Source organism: Crocodylus porosus, unplaced genomic scaffold, assembly GCF_001723895.1.
Source record: "Crocodylus porosus isolate Cpor-Errol unplaced genomic scaffold, CroPor_comp1, whole genome shotgun sequence".
Taxonomy (NCBI): Eukaryota; Metazoa; Chordata; order Crocodylia; family Crocodylidae; genus Crocodylus; species Crocodylus porosus.
In genome coordinates this window covers 1,933,057-1,948,460 of record NW_017728946.1, presented here as the reverse complement: position 1 = coordinate 1,948,460, position 15,404 = coordinate 1,933,057, and the positions used below count along the sequence as shown (strand labels likewise).

General features: G+C 46.4%; 1 protein-coding gene across 1 annotated transcript in view; it reads left to right on the top strand.

Annotated features, from left to right (window-relative positions):
- The first annotated feature begins 3,504 nt into the window (after nt 1-3,504).
- SLA2 (Src like adaptor 2) overlaps nt 3,505-15,404 on the top strand; it is a 19,247-nt gene continuing 7,347 nt past the window's right edge. Inside the window, exons 1-5 of the mRNA XM_019550729.1 lie at nt 3,505-3,950; nt 9,171-9,320; nt 9,479-9,578; nt 10,579-10,665; nt 13,011-13,114. Of these exons, the coding sequence (XP_019406274.1) occupies nt 9,233-9,320; nt 9,479-9,578; nt 10,579-10,665; nt 13,011-13,114 (379 nt within the window). The 5' untranslated portion in view covers nt 3,505-3,950; nt 9,171-9,232. The remainder of the gene's footprint in view (nt 3,951-9,170; nt 9,321-9,478; nt 9,579-10,578; nt 10,666-13,010; nt 13,115-15,404) is intronic.

The following is a 15,404-nucleotide window of genomic DNA, read 5'->3' as shown; positions in this document are numbered from 1 at the left end:
GGGGCTTCCCTCCCCTGCCAAGCAAATGCAAATGCAGGGAGTGCCAGCAATACAGACTACCCGGCAGAGGCTGCACCCCTTGCCATGATATGCAGTGTTGGCCAGAGCTGCGCCCCACCAGGTACCAGCACGAGCGCCCTGAGTGCCCCGCTTGCTGCTGCTGCTGCACCATGGGGGGAAGTACGGGGGTCCCCACGTCTCCACCTTCCCTCACACCCCACAAACCCTACAGACCCACACCCTGCCCCAAAAGCACCCACATATACAGAACCCCCAACATAACCTATGCACTCCCACACACCACCACACCCCTCATAACCCCCCACAACCTACCAGCCACAGACCCACAACACCCCCTATACACACACGCACCATCCACACACAGCCAGCATACACACATCACAGCATACACACATGCACCACACACTGCCCCCCCCACATGCACCATATACACCCCACCATACACACACACACACATACAATAGGCATATGCAATCATCTCTATTATGCAAATACAAATCATGACAAAAATATTTTTTGTAATAAAATTAAAATACGGTAGGTGTTTGATTTTTAGTGTATGAGTTGTTTTTTTTCCTGGTTCTAAGATGGCAATCCCCCCCTCCCAAAAGGAGTCTTTCCAGGGGCAAGAGGAGAGACTTCTAGTGGTAGAGGTCAGGGGTTAGGGGTGGGACTTCCACTCCCAAGATGGTGATCAGTGGGTGGGGCAACTGTCAAGGGGCAGGGTTACCCAGGTGACTCTCAACAGTTCACCAAAACTTGTTAAGTGGCATTCCACCCAAAATAATTGCCCACCCCTGCCCTACACCACCTGTTGTGGTCTCAAACACAGACCCACTGCACCCTCAGGGCCTTAGCCTTGACCTGGCACTGCTGGTCAGGCTGCTGGTGTCCATGCTCTTACATTCACCAGGCTATATCCTTGCACTCATGGGCATTAGCCCTTGTCATTTGGGCAAACTGCCGCTGAACATCAATGTCCCTCGACATGGCCATGAGGCCCACTATCGCCTCACAGCTCCAGTCAAGCCCCTGTCCCTTTGTGTCAGTTGGTGTGGGGCCCAAGGTGGCAGCAGCTGGCAGGGGCCTTGGCAGGTCAGGCCTGGGCAACAGGTGCCTGCAGCACTGGGGCCCGGTGCCTGGGAGGCAGGCAGTCCTGGGCTCTGGGTGGCAGCATTGGGTGGCGAAGTAGGTGCCTAGGCCACAAGGCTCCTGAAGGCAAGCCACCCAGCTTGGCAGCAGGCAGGCAGCAGGCCCCCTGCTAGCTTGGCTGACTGGGCGCAATTTGCACCCACATTACCGTCTATACGTGCATTTAATTGCACTAATTTACTCCGCTATCAGATAGTATTTGTGTCTGACAGGAGTATCCTATGGGAGAGTAAATTAGTCTACTGTGCCCTAATAGTGACACACATGTGACAGTGATACTTTATTGTGGAGAAAATTAGTCTATGTGCCCACTATATTCTTGTTTGCTATACTGAAGCACACACCAGTAGCATATTTTTATTTACCCTGGAGGTACTTATAGACATTGATCAAATCATCCCTTAATTTTTTGAATTAACCAAAGTTCCTGCACTGTTTCACCATAATGGATACGTTCCAGTCCTTTAATGATTTTTGTGGCACTTATAGACATTGATCAAACCATCCCTTAATTTTTTGAATTAACCAAAGTTCCTGCACTGTTTCACCATAATGGATACGTTCCAGTCCTTTAATGATTTTTGTGGCCCTTTTTCAATATATTGATACCTTGTTTTGAATTGTGGACAATAACTCATGACAGAATTTCTGAAGTGGTCCCATTGGAAACAAATACAGAAGGACTATGATCTCAATACAGCTACTCCAAGACTGCATTAGTTCTTTTGGCAGATACATCACACTGGGGTGTTCTGTTCAAATGTGTATGATGAGGAGGATGAGGATATAGAGCAGCAGTTCCCAGCCTTGGACTCTTGACCCCATTTGCGGTCTCAATGATTGAAAAGTGGGGTTGCAAAGACACTTTACAGTGCTGACTGATTATGATGAATCTATGTCCTGTTTATAAATACGTAACTCTCATGTTATTCATCCCCACATGACAGTTGCAGCTCCAAAGCAAGGTGCCTGTATGTTTCAGGAAGCTGACGTAAAATCAGCACATTGATTCTGGATGGCTGAAATACGTGACATCTACAGTTGTTTAACAATATAACAACACAGCAAATGTAATCTACAGTTAAAGCTGTTATAGGATTTTTCCCTGGTCAGGCTTACCACAGATCACGAATAGGCGGGAGAACAGTGAACAGGTTTGGTAGCTTTTATTAGCGACTATTAACGTAGCCGTGCAGCGGCTAGAACTCACCACACGTCACGCGCCCTAATGGTGCGCGAGACCGATGAACCTGGCTGGTAAGTGGTTTCTGGGGTTTCGGGTCGCCAGGATCAGGCGGGTCTCTGCGTCCTCCTTCGGTTGGCCACACCAAAGGCCGAGCCATGTCCGTATTAATCTGCCGTGAATCGTTCCGAGTCCGTTGGACGCAGAAAGGACCCTGATGATCAGGTGCAGGCTCCTTTTATAGCTTAGGTGACATGCAGTGGTGTGTTTGTGTGAGGCACCTTTCGATAGGCCCATGGCACTGACTGACTGGCGCTGGACTCCGCCTTGTGGAAAGTTCTAGCTACCGCTTATCTCTTACATTGCTGGCAGAAAAATAACTATGGTCTGCCTAGCAATTGTTACATAACTCTATAACTTTTCTGATTGGCGAACATGGCCACTTAACAAACATAGTGATCACAACAAAAGCAACTGAAAAAAAATGCCTTTTTAGTCTTTGTATTCCATGTTGTTTTTTAAATCTAAAAATAAGTTTAAATAATTGTAAATGTTTTAAATTAAATCTATAAAGAACATAAACAGTGTAAAGCCATAGTTTTGACTTGCTGATCTTGTTTACATTATTTTGGGGTTGCAAAAAATTTCCAGTGTTTAAATGGGGTCATGCTGAGGAAAAGTTTGGGAAGCCCTGGTATAGATGCATGTTGCTGTGTGTATACATGCATGTACATGGATTTACCAGTATGAGGGAAGTAAATGTGCATATAAATAGACACACAGCTGTGTGTGTGTTTTCCGATGCAGGTTTCTGTTGGTATTCACATATGTGTGCATGAGCATACACACATAAGTCTACATGTAGGTATGTGCACACCCATGTTGATGGGTATTAACATAGAAAGAGTGAACATGTGCATGCATGTGTGTATGCCTGTGCTCATTTCTAAGTCATTGCATTTATTTAGACCCAGCAGCTGGGTCTGCAGCAAAGAAATTCATCAGCCTGATGGTGCAGAGGGGTCTTTACTGACTATGCTCTGCAAGCCATTTTCAGATGAAAGTCTGTCCTCCTTTACTCCCTTTCCTGGGATCCCCAACCAAGCCTAGTAGACATAGATCCATTGGGATCTGTGTTCCATTTTCTAGGGGCACATTTGAAGCAGGATGTTGTAATAGCTGCTGTCTGAACAAAAAGAGAAACATACCGTTCTTGACTCCTCTTCACCACTTGCACACATCACAGGAAATGTAAATGGTTTGTGGGCTCTGAGGCATCAGCCAGCTCCCTTCTCTCTTAAACACTGCATGCTCAATATAACCAATAGCAGCAAAAGGCTTGGCTGACACTTCTGGTAGCAGAATACAGCTGCCCCTGGGAGAGATATGAGGAACCCATTACCAGGGTGCTGAGCAAAGGAATCTATCACCTGGAGAGCATTCAGTGCTAGACCACTCCTATGCTGAGGGAGATTCTGCACTGCCAAGAGTGACCCACTGCCATAGGCAGCAGCAGATTTCACACTGCATACGTTGGATGAGATCTTCTTGGTTCTGAAGAGTCCCACAGAGCCTTCACTGTAATGAGAATCAAGTAAGTAGAGCTAGACATTGGGACTAGGGCCCTCCAGTCTACAGGGATGATCTGAACAAGAAGGGGTGGAAGGCACATAACTAAAGAAGGGCTTTAAATATAATGCCTCTCTGTAATACCTCCATCCTGCCACTCATCCCATTCCTCAAGGGAGGCATTAGAAGTTTCCCAACAAGCTTCCCTCCAGCACACATTCTTTGAATCTGTTACTGAGTTAAGGTCAGACAAGAGGGAGGATTGTGAGCATACGATGGAAAGCCAGGATAATACAACTCTCCCATTGTCCCTTCTGGGCAAGGAGCTCAAAGCACTTTACAATGGTGGTGAAATCAAGCTTTCACATTGGGGGTTGTTTCACCTACCACTGAAATGCAGCCATCTCTGGCACAGAGCACAGCAGCTCTTTAAAAACCTCCCAGCATATGGCACCAGTGCCTAACACAGGCAGTAAAAAATACTGAGCAAGTGGGTCATTGTTTTTTAAATAAAGCATTTGGATGGGTTGAAAGGGGTGTTTTAGTGTGCAATTGGAAGTATGATAGAGTCTTCAGCAATCCTGTGATGGGAATTTAACTTAGAAATGGCAGTAACCCATGCTGGCATATGAACAGCACCTTTGCTTTTTTAAGAGTTATGGTTTATTCTTTAATTAGTACAAATAGTCAGAGTTATTCAATTTGCAGCTTCCAAGAGGGCTGGTTCTTGGGAGGGAGCACTCAAGAGGAACGGTTCTTGCGTGCTCCCTCCAGTTCTTGGGTGTTTTCTAATATTGCACTGAGGCACTGCATCAGTTCTGGTTCTAAGAACAGCACTTTGTGCTGGCCCTGGTTGTTCTGCACAGCTCTCTCTGCCGGCCTTCCATCTTGTCTGCTTAGGACTGAGCTGGTGCAGGGGTTTGCCACTCAAGATATTTAACAGGGGCTATGGTTTCCCTGAAAGGGTTCATGGTGAGGCCCTGAACAAAGATTTCAAACTTGCCTTCTCTGTCACCTTCTCTGGAAGCTGAACACTGGCCTTCTTGCCTTAAGCTGCCAATTGCCCCTTGCTGGCAGCTGAAGATGGGTTCAACAGTGTTTCAAAAGCCCACTTGGCCAGGTGACCAACAGTTAGGTTTGCCTCCTCTTACAGCACCAGCACAGTGATTACACTGCAGGTTAAACTGTCAGCTATAAAACAGGAAAGTACAAAACCAATGTCCAAGGCTCCCTGGAAGCATCTGCTCTGACTCAAATACAAGACATCTGCTAAGTCTGTGCATGAAGAGCAAAGCCATAAGATCTAAATGTAGCTCAGACGTAAAGAAGAGGTTCATTTCTGTGGCCAGCCTTACCCTCCCTTTGTATCTTGTAGGACATGAGAGAGCAGCATTTCCTCAGGTGTGTGGAAGAATACCTCTTAACCCAGTGGTGCTCAACCTTCTGGACCCTGGGCTGGATGAGTGGACTGGAGTCAGTTCACAGGCCAGATCCATCATAGAGGCAGCATGCAGGGTTAGTTCATGGGTGCAACCCCATGCATTGGCCCAGCCCTGTGCACTGGATGTGCACCGGATGTGGCAAAGGATGGTATCCTTTGTAAGTGTGTAGTTCTCTCCCCTTTTTTATGCTGATTTTCTGTGGAAGGAGACCTTGGCAGACCTTCAGATTGAAGCCAAGGAAATTCATTTTGCTAACCCTTTCTCCCTCGAACTCATTTTACACACAAGATGGGAGGGAGTTCTCCTTCCTCATCTCTATCCAGTAGAGGCTCGGCAACAATAAACCCTTGGACCAGCTGCTTTCCTCCTTAAGATGAAATGCAGTCTCTCCCATGTGCTTGAAAATGAGCCACTTCAAGACATACTTATTTGTGGCATCGCAGTCATGCCCTTCTTTGCTCTTTTCCCTGTTACCAGGGGAATTGCCTTCACCAAGTGTTACAAGGATTCTGTGTTCTCTCTGATGTCCCTCAGCACCATGTTCTCCCTGGTGCTGAGTGCAAGATCTGGTGCCTTGACCCCTGTGGGGCAGGCCTGCCTTCTGCTGTTCAATCTGATTTGCATGAAGCAGGCAACTCAGGGCTGCTTTGCTGTCCCTGCACCTGACAGAATTAGTTTTACTGAGGAGTTTGGGGGTTATTTTTCACTCCTTCTCAAAGCAGTAAGAAGCCATATTGGACTCCTCACACCAATTCTCAATGCTCAGAGGACCCAGTGGATTGGAAACCCCAGCCATGCATTTACTATAGGCCCACTGTGTACTATACCAACTAGAGTATAGTAGTTAGGCAACAGTATCCTAAATTACATATGTGTGTGACTGTGGCTGAGGACTGGAAGTGAGAGGAAAGTGTTCCTAGCCAATGGCCTGTTGCTGTTCCAATAGCCAGGCAATCCCAAGGGTTCAGCAAGCTGTTCTTCATAGCTCATGCACAGGCCCTTCCCTGTATGGAGTGCAGGAAATGGTACTGCATCAGCTGGCCACTCAGCTTGTGCAGGCCCTTGCTCTCTGCTTGCATAGGGCAGCCACCCCTTCCACATTTGTGTGGGAAGCTGATTTCTTTAGCTAAGGGAAAGCAGGGCTTGCAGTGTGTACTCTGGAGGCAGGGTGGTGCTGGGCAGTATCACAGTGCCAGATAAGAGCAAGGTAGGCTTGACAGCAGGGAATTTGAGCAGCAAGGTGGGATGTGGGAGAAGGGGAAGGGCCCTAGCATAGGGGTTTAACCCTAGGAGTGGGGTAGAGGGTATACGGCATCTGAGAAGGCTGCACATGCTGAGAGTTCATGGGCATGCTGCAGAGCCTGCAGTGCTGAGAGAGAGCACTGTGGGAAGCTCTGGCTGGAGCAGAGGGGAGCAGTTGAAGAGCCCTAGGAGTGAGCCTACAGACAGCAGCCCAAAAGCTTGGAGCACTGATTTGTTTGTTGGTTTTTCTTTTTTTGACCTTTATTAAGAAATCCAGCTTATGACCTAAATGAAACATTTAAATATACATTTAGACCCCTTAAATTGACATAAAGAAAGATCTTTACTTTCCATCCAGAGTGCTATCTTATTTCAAGTCAATGTCCACAGGAATCTTGTGTTTTTTTTCTCTTCCTTCCAGTCTCTGACAGTTTCTTTATGTTTCAGTTGATGTTAAATTTTTGTTTCCATTTCTATATAATAATTCACCCCCTCCTTTTCTTCAGAATGCTACATAATATTGATCTCATTATCTTCTACTTAACTTTGCGTTTTAATTTTTCAATTTATGCCAAATTGTTTTTCATAGATTTCACAGATTTCATAGACATTTGGGCTGGAAGGGACCCCAGAGGATCATTAAGTCCAGCCCCCTACCCCAAGGGCAGGAAGTCAGCAGGGATCATAGTATCCCAGAAAGATAAGCATCCAATTTACTCTTGAAGGTCTTCAATGTGGGTGCTTGAACCACCTCCAGTGGCAGGCTGTTCCAAACCTTGGGGGCCCGGACAGTGAAGAAGTTCTTTCTTATGTCCATCCTGAATCGGTCACAGTGGAGTTTGTGACAGTTTGATCTTGTCATCCTTTGGGGGGCTCTGGTGAACAGATGTTCCCCCAGATCTTGATGAGCACCCCTGATAAACTTATAGGTGGCCATCAGATCACCCCTGAGCCTGCACTTTTCTAGGCTGAATAGCCCCATTGCTCTCAGCCTATCATCATAACATCTGTTTTCCTGACCTCTGATCATGCACATGGCTCTCCTCTGCACCCTCTCAAGCTTCTCCACATCCTTTTTTAATTGCAGAGCCCAAAACTGGACGCTGTACTCCAGCTGTGGCCTCACCAAGGCCAAGTACAGCGGGAGAATGTGTCCCAGGATTTACTTAAGAAGCATCTATGGATGCAAGCCAGTGTTTTGCTCGCTTTACTAGCTGCAGCATCACACTGAAGGCTCATGTTCATCTTGTGGTCAACCATGACCCCCAAGTCCCTTTCCTTTGTTGTGCTAACCAGTGTAGCACTACCAAGCCTATAAGCATGGTGCAGGTTTTTCTTCCCAAGGTGGAGAACCTTGCATTTTTCAGGTTCTTGAACACCATCAGGTTCTTGTCCGCCCATTTCATGAGTCTTAATTCATAGACCTTGGACTTTCCTTTGATATTCAATTTTCTTTTTAAGTGTCTGGTTTGGAGACAGAAGAGTCTTTCTTTTTTTTAGCAAATTCCAAGAATTTCTATCAAATTTCTAAGTCAGCATCTTTTTTCCTTCTCCCCTGTAGAATATTGAGTTGATAGGACAACTTTTCCATTACTAAAACTTCCCAATCAGTCAGTAATTTTAGGGGTGCCACTTCTCTTCCAGGCTTTTGTAACTGAAATTCTTGCAGCTACTGGAAGGTGAGTCATCAATTCCTTAAGACTCTTATAGGCTACAGAGTTTTGAGGAAGGTTCAGTAAAAACACTGAAGTATTATCTGATAGCTGTTATTTTCCTCATCACCTGTCATTTCCTTCACTTCAACCTTCTAGAAGTTTGATTCTGGGACACATCCACCGTATATGACAGAATCCCCCAAACAGACCACACTCCCTCCAACATTTGCCTGTTCCTATACCTTACATATGTTTAATTTTAATTGGGGTGAGATTCCATTGATATAGGATGCAGATGGATATTGTGGAAGAAATCAAATTTCGTGTTGTGATTGAATCAGAACTGACAGAGCCAGCCTTTGTTTATTTAGGGCTATACTGTGATCACAGGGAGGATTTCATACAGCAAGAGGAATCACCCACTTGTCTGTTTCAAAGGATTTCTCGAACTCCATAAGTTTACAAGCATATTTATACTTAAGACAGAGAAAGAGAAAAAAATACGACCTTGGAGAAACAAAATAGAAGCAAATTACACAGACAGTTTACTTAAAGAAAAGGAAAACACAGGGTAATATATCAAGACAAAACAAGGCATGCAGGATTCCTTATCTCAGAACATTTAACTGAAATAAGCAGTCAGTACTTCTGGTCTCTGTCTGTTTTCTAAGTCAAGTAGTTAGGAGCCTGATTAAATTTATTACCACAGTATGTAAGGACCACTGTTCCAGATAGCCTCTCATTCTTCAGCACTAATTTTTGAACCAACATCAATAGCTTATTGTGTCATCAGTACTGTTTTTTCTTCTAGATGGCTATTTTAAATTGCTTTATATAATATAGACAATACACCTGTGTGTTTCATAAGTGACCAATATTTTCTCAAATTTCTTGTTGGTTTTTCAGATTATGCTTCCTGCTACAGGGCATCAGAGCTGTGTGTTGATCCCTACTGTCTGCCTGAAGTGATGGGGAGTTTGCCCAGCAGGAGCAAGCAGATTGTCGGCCAACCCAGTCCATCCACCCCCATGCAGTCTCCGGTGCCTATTCAGGAAGGTAGGAGTTGCTACTCCTTTATACCCTATGCAAGAAGGCTGAGCCTTCTACGTACACATCCACCTGCACCAGCACTAGCAGGGAAAGGCAGCTGTCTACGAGATGCTGTTCCAGAGAGCAATGCTCCAATGTCAATATCTCTGTGCCTCTCTTTGCAGGTCAGAACAGCTATGTGGCTGTTGCCTTGTGCAATTTCCCCTCAGGGGAGGGGACAGAGACCATCCTGAGGATGGGGGAGTTGCTGAATGTCCTTTCAGAGTAAGTCAGATCAAAAATGATGTGGAAGCTGCAAAGGCTCAGTTGTTGTCAGTGCTACTCTTCCCAGACCTAGGCCCCTGTCCCTCCACAGAGCTCAGGTACTTAGGTCTTTTGAGAGTTACCTTCTTTCTGTGGTAGGCAACAGGCTCTGCAGCATGCCCATGAACTCAGAACTCGGTGAACGGCAGGGGTGGGCAATTATTTCAGGTGGAGGGCTGCTTACTGAGTTTTGGCAAGCCATTGAGGGCCACAGGACAGGCAGCCAGGGGCAGATAAACATTAATTTTCTAAATTTTTTAGGGGCCCGGAAGGCTGGATAGCGTGGCCTGGCGGGCCACATCTGGCCCATGGGACGCATTTTGCCCACACCTGGTGTACAGGGCCTCTTTAAGAATGACTCTGGAGTGAGAAGTGGGTGTCAGTTCTCTATTGTCTGGCTTCCAGTCCCTTCAAAACTTCTAGAAGATATTTCTGCAAGCTATTGTATATCTTCCACAGTCCTTACTGAAAGCTCTCTAGGGCATGCACATGTTCTCTGGCTCAGAGAGGATCCTCTCCCCTCTACTGGGTTCCTGCCCTGGCTGAGGACTGGAGTTGTAATGGAGACCTGACTCAGTGAGTCCAGGCCTTACTTCAGATCAAGCCTTGTGCCCACTGGCATGAAAGTGCAAGTGTTCATTCAGTACTGGTTTGCTACATGAGGCCTGCAGCTGCCACAGCATTGTGACCTCATGGCTTCAGGTTCAGGAACTCCCAACTGCCATTGGGGAGCATGATCAGCACAACAGGCTGAGATGGCAGATGGCTGGCTGCTGGCAGGGGCAATAGGAGCCATCACCTAGTGAAGACAGTGGCTCCCCAGAAGGGGGTAACAGCAGCTTAGCCTCAGGAGACATGCCCTCAACAGTGTTCCAGAATATCTCAGCACCAGAAACCAACCTAGCCTCCCCTGCTGGAGGCATGTGGAATTGCAATTAATGGAAGACTATTTTCCTTGCAGGGACGGTGAGTGGTGGAAAGTGGTGTCTTTAGCATCTGGCCAAGAGTGCTATGTGCCCAGCAGCTATGTGGCCAAAGTGTGGCACAGGTAGGTGCTCCTGCTCTCTGTCTGAAAGGGCACAGCACTGACTGAAGTAAGGCTGCAAACCCTGAGGCAGAAGTTATGACATCATATTTGTATTGCAGCAGTGCCCACAGTTGTGGCTGGGTACCCACTGTGATGATATGTGCAAACACAAAGAAGGGCACAGTCCCTGTACATTTCTCTACCTAGTAAAGCCAGTCACCTTAAAGACTAACTGGTTCAGAGAAGCATACACTTTTATAGGTGACAGCTACGGCATCTGATGCAGTAGGCTGTTGCTTACAAAAGCTTATGCCTCTGAACCAGTCAGTCTCTAAAGTGCCATCCTGCCTCCATTCCTACACTTGGCAATGCACAGGAGACTAATACTCTTGGGCAAATGTCTGCATTACAGCCCAAGGCCATAGCCAGACAGACAGGAAGAGATGAATGGGAAACATGCAGGGCGAAGACAGCCATTGCTGTGCAGGCTGTAGCTATCAATGGCCCAGACTCCTTCCCTCTCATCCCCATGCAAGTCAGGAGGTGTCAGGGTTATACTTTGCCCTCAATGGTGTTCCAGAAGATCTCAGCACCAGAAAGCAGGATTCACATGCTAAGCTGTTCTCTGTGTTCCTTCTGGAGCTGTCCCCAAGCCATCCAGTCATACCCGTTGTCCCTTCGTGCTGGTGGTTTGTTCAGGGCCTAGGGGATCTCCTTCAGTGGTCAGATGGCAAAGACAAGAGTCCTTTCTGACCAATTTGGGGTTGCAGAAGGGGGAGATGGACTTTCGGTCTAAGGCAAACATGTCTTGGCATGAGCTCTGGTGGTGCACAGGAGTAACTCAGAGGTCTCTGGGCTGCAGAAGATTCCTGAAGCATCTGAGGCCCCTGAGCAAAACGTATTGCCCATATACATGTGATGCCCCCTCCCTCACCCCTCCTCCCCCAGGTACCATCCTACTGCAGCTGCTGTCTCTTGCTCCTTTCAACAGAGCAGGAGGAAGACATGCAAACATGACCTTCAATTCCCATGCATTCTATTTCAACAACTTTCAGTGTGATCCTTTCCACTAGATCTTCAGACCTACTTCATTTCTATATTTTGGTACTGTGGCATCACCTCAATGCTGTCCTTGTAGAACCTCTGAGCAGGTTCTGTACAAATGCATGCAGTATCGCTGGCCCATCATTTAGAAAAAGCAATTTTAGGTCAAATTTTCCCTGAAATAAAATTTGAATTGAAAACCTACCCAGGACTGATTTTGCACCTGTAAGAGCAACTTAGCATTCAGGCTTTTGTTGGTTAATTGCACAGTTCAACCAGTTTGTGAACAGACACAATGCCAATGGTTTTAGGCATTTTGAATATTTAATATAATACATTTTCTCTGGGAAGCCTGTAAGAATGGGCCTTCTTCCTTTTTTGTCTGAATTCCTTGATCTTTCTGGGTGCTGATATAGCCTAGTGCATGGCTCTGGCCTTACTGTTCCTGGTACAGGGCTAAAACATGTTTGGCATGCATGTTTCTGCAGCCATGAATCTGACTGCTGACATTCCCCTCAACAGATAGTGAGCTTAAGGCCTGGCTGCTACTTCCATCCATTGGAAATTAGAGGCTCCTGTGCATGTAATGGCGGGACTTGCAGTGCAGTCATGGTTACTGCAGTTGCATGCTGGACTGAGGTTTCCTCCCACCATTTTGTCTTTCCCTGAAGCACCAGGAACCTCCCAGAACAAATAACGCTATAAAAATGTATGAGAGTCTAAGCAACCAAGAACTGGGCTCAAGCCCTACAGCTTCATGACATGGTGCTGTTTCCTGTCTGCCTCTTTACCAGGAAGAGGCAACATGGCTCTGCTGACTCACAAAAGAGGGGCTCATTGTCCTGCTCATTGTGTTGTTGTATGCTTCTCGTCAGGCCAGAACCATGTTCCAGGCAAAGGGAAACTGCACTTCAGATCTGGTTATGCATATAGTCTAGTCTAGCACCTAACCAATTAAACAGCTGCTTACAAAACCTTATACCTCTCCGAATTAGTCTATGAGATGCCACTCTAGGCTGCTTTCTGCCTGACTCTGGGCTAACACAGCTATCTACCTTTCTCTACATCTCAGCTAGTGAGCTCTTTAGGTACTTCCCAGGGTAAAAGGTGAACCCTTAATGTAACCAAGAGAGAAGAAAAACACTTGGATCCCCACCACTGCATCCCCTGCCAAGGCACTACTGCCCCCACACCGTGCTCCATCCTGTCTCTTTGTTCAGGGGGAACTGTCACTTTGCACAGGGCTGCTGCCCTGAGATTAAAAGCAAGAAACCTGCCTGTTGCCAGATGCACAGCAGTCAGGGACCTGTTATCTTTTACAGGTGGCTGTACGAGGGCATTAGCCGAGAGAAGGCTGAGGAACTGCTTTTTCTGCCTTACAATCGCAGTGGTTCCTTCCTGATCAGAGAGAGCCAGACAAGGAAAGGTAGGGGAGTTTGCCAAACCATGGCACAGGCCCATCAGAACTGTCAACTGAAGAGGAGGGAGGGGCTGAGGATAATGTGGATGCTTCAGATTTGCAACAGGGTGCCCTGGAGCCAGAAGCTTAAGCACCCTCTTTCCCACAGGTACCAGACTCATGAGAGTCCAGCGGTGTGCTCTGTCCCATACCACTGAAGGACTGCAGGGAATTGTCTGGCTGAGGCTGGGCATTCTCCATCCTTTCTCCACCCCACAAAGCTGCTTACCTTCCCAGAGGGCTGCTCTCTGCTCTTGGGGGTGAACGACTGTGAAGGGCAACACCTGGCTGTATGTGCCCAGAACACAGTGCTGCAGTTATTATAGGAATTGTTGAAAAAGGTTGTTCATTAATTGGCCTCAGGGCTTAAAATCCTCCATGCACACCAAACCAAACTGATCCATGAACACTCCAGAAGTACATAGACAGGGGAATCAGCTCCAGATCCCCTCACAGCCCTGCCAGCTCAGGGAAGTGAAGGGAGGAAAGGGAAGCTAAGCTGCACACAGCTGGCTACTGTCCCAGTGAAGGGCAGATTTCTGCTCCCTGGTAGAAGGATAGTTCTAAACTACCTTTCCATTCCTTGGGCTGGAAGCAAGCTGAGCCTGAAATGTCTGGGTCCTTCAAAGCAGGCTGCAGCTAAAATGGTCCCCAGCACGACTGAAAGCAGCCCTGGGGCACAATTTAAGCCTTACAAAAGTCCAGGAAACGTTGTGTCCCACCTGTACAGAAAATGTAGAGCTACAGCCCAGGAACTGACCTGTAACATCCAGTGAAAGTGGTGATTTTATTAGCAATGGACCTAACAGAAGAAAATACTTGTTGGGGGAAATGGCATGTTCTGCATTTCTACCAGCAGCCTCCCACCATAGCACACAGTGACTTATTATCTGCCTTGTAATGACGACCCATGTCATCCTGAGAGGTGAGTGCTCAGGCACAGACTAGGACTGCCAGGGCCCATAAGGGCAAATTCCTTATAGAATATTTTCTGTTTGCCATAAATCATAAAACAATGGCTTTGGAAAATACTTCAAGCAATCATCTAATGCAGACCCTGCAGTGAGGCAAGATCTAACATATGTGGATCGTCCCTGAGAGACATGTTTGAACTGCTCTTAAACCTACCAGTAGAGATTTCTCATCCTCCCTAGGTAACTTGAGCTAAATGCTTCCCTACCCATATAGTCAGAAAGTTTTTCTTCATATGCAAATATGCTACTGTGACCATTTTTCCGACACCAATTTTTTTTTAAGCAAATTAAACTAATTTATTTTTACCTTCACTAGCGGGCATGGTAAAATGCTCTTTATTAATGATCTTTTGATATTAAATTTAGAAAAAGGAGGCTGAGTGGGAACATAATAGACTAAGCTCATCAAGTTCCTTCACCCTTCCAAATGGAAGCACTGGAACCTGATGTATGAACCACTTAAAACCATGAGTATTCCCCATAAGCTCCACCTCCGGTGTGTTGTTTTACTGTGTCATTAACATCAAATGGGAAGAATTCTCTTCAGGAGTGAGTGCCTGCTGGCATAGGAGCCAGGGTGGCCAAATTTTAGATACAAAAGTCCAAAGACTGAAGCAAGCAGTTACTGATTGAAGGTATCACTAGTATATCAATGTACGATGCACTGCAGGAGAGACATGGTGTTATTAGTCTTATCTCTGATCATTCACACCTGTAGCCTTAACTGCCTGCCTTGAACTGTGGCTTCCTGCACACATATTATGTTTTCTGTTTCTTGCTAACCCTCTTCCCCCACTGTACAGTCCGCAGGCAGAAAACTTCCTGTATCTTTTGGTTAAGCAGAGACAAGCTATTTCAGCTCCAAAAAAGACCACTTTTTGCAATGAAAATTGTGACACATGAGAGAACCATCCATCCATTGATTTGGACTATGCTCTTGAAATCTTTCCAAACTCAGAAAGCTAAGTCAGGTATCCCTCAATGACAAGATAAGGTACTAAGGACCAAGATCTCCTCTTCTTGAAACTGCCACAGATGGGAAACACTTTCATCTGCAACCCTTTCCAAGTGACAACTTGTTGACAGCCTGACCTGCCTTTGTCTGGCATGAGAGCAATCAGTACCTTGTACCTCTGGAGTCAGATTTAGTTCCTGACCCTTATCCTACCTTTTTTCATAGATTTCATAAATTTCATAGACATTAGGGCTGGAAGGGACCTCAGGAGATCATCGAGTCCAGCCCCCTGCCCAAAGGGCAGGAAGTCAGCTGGGGTCATAGGATC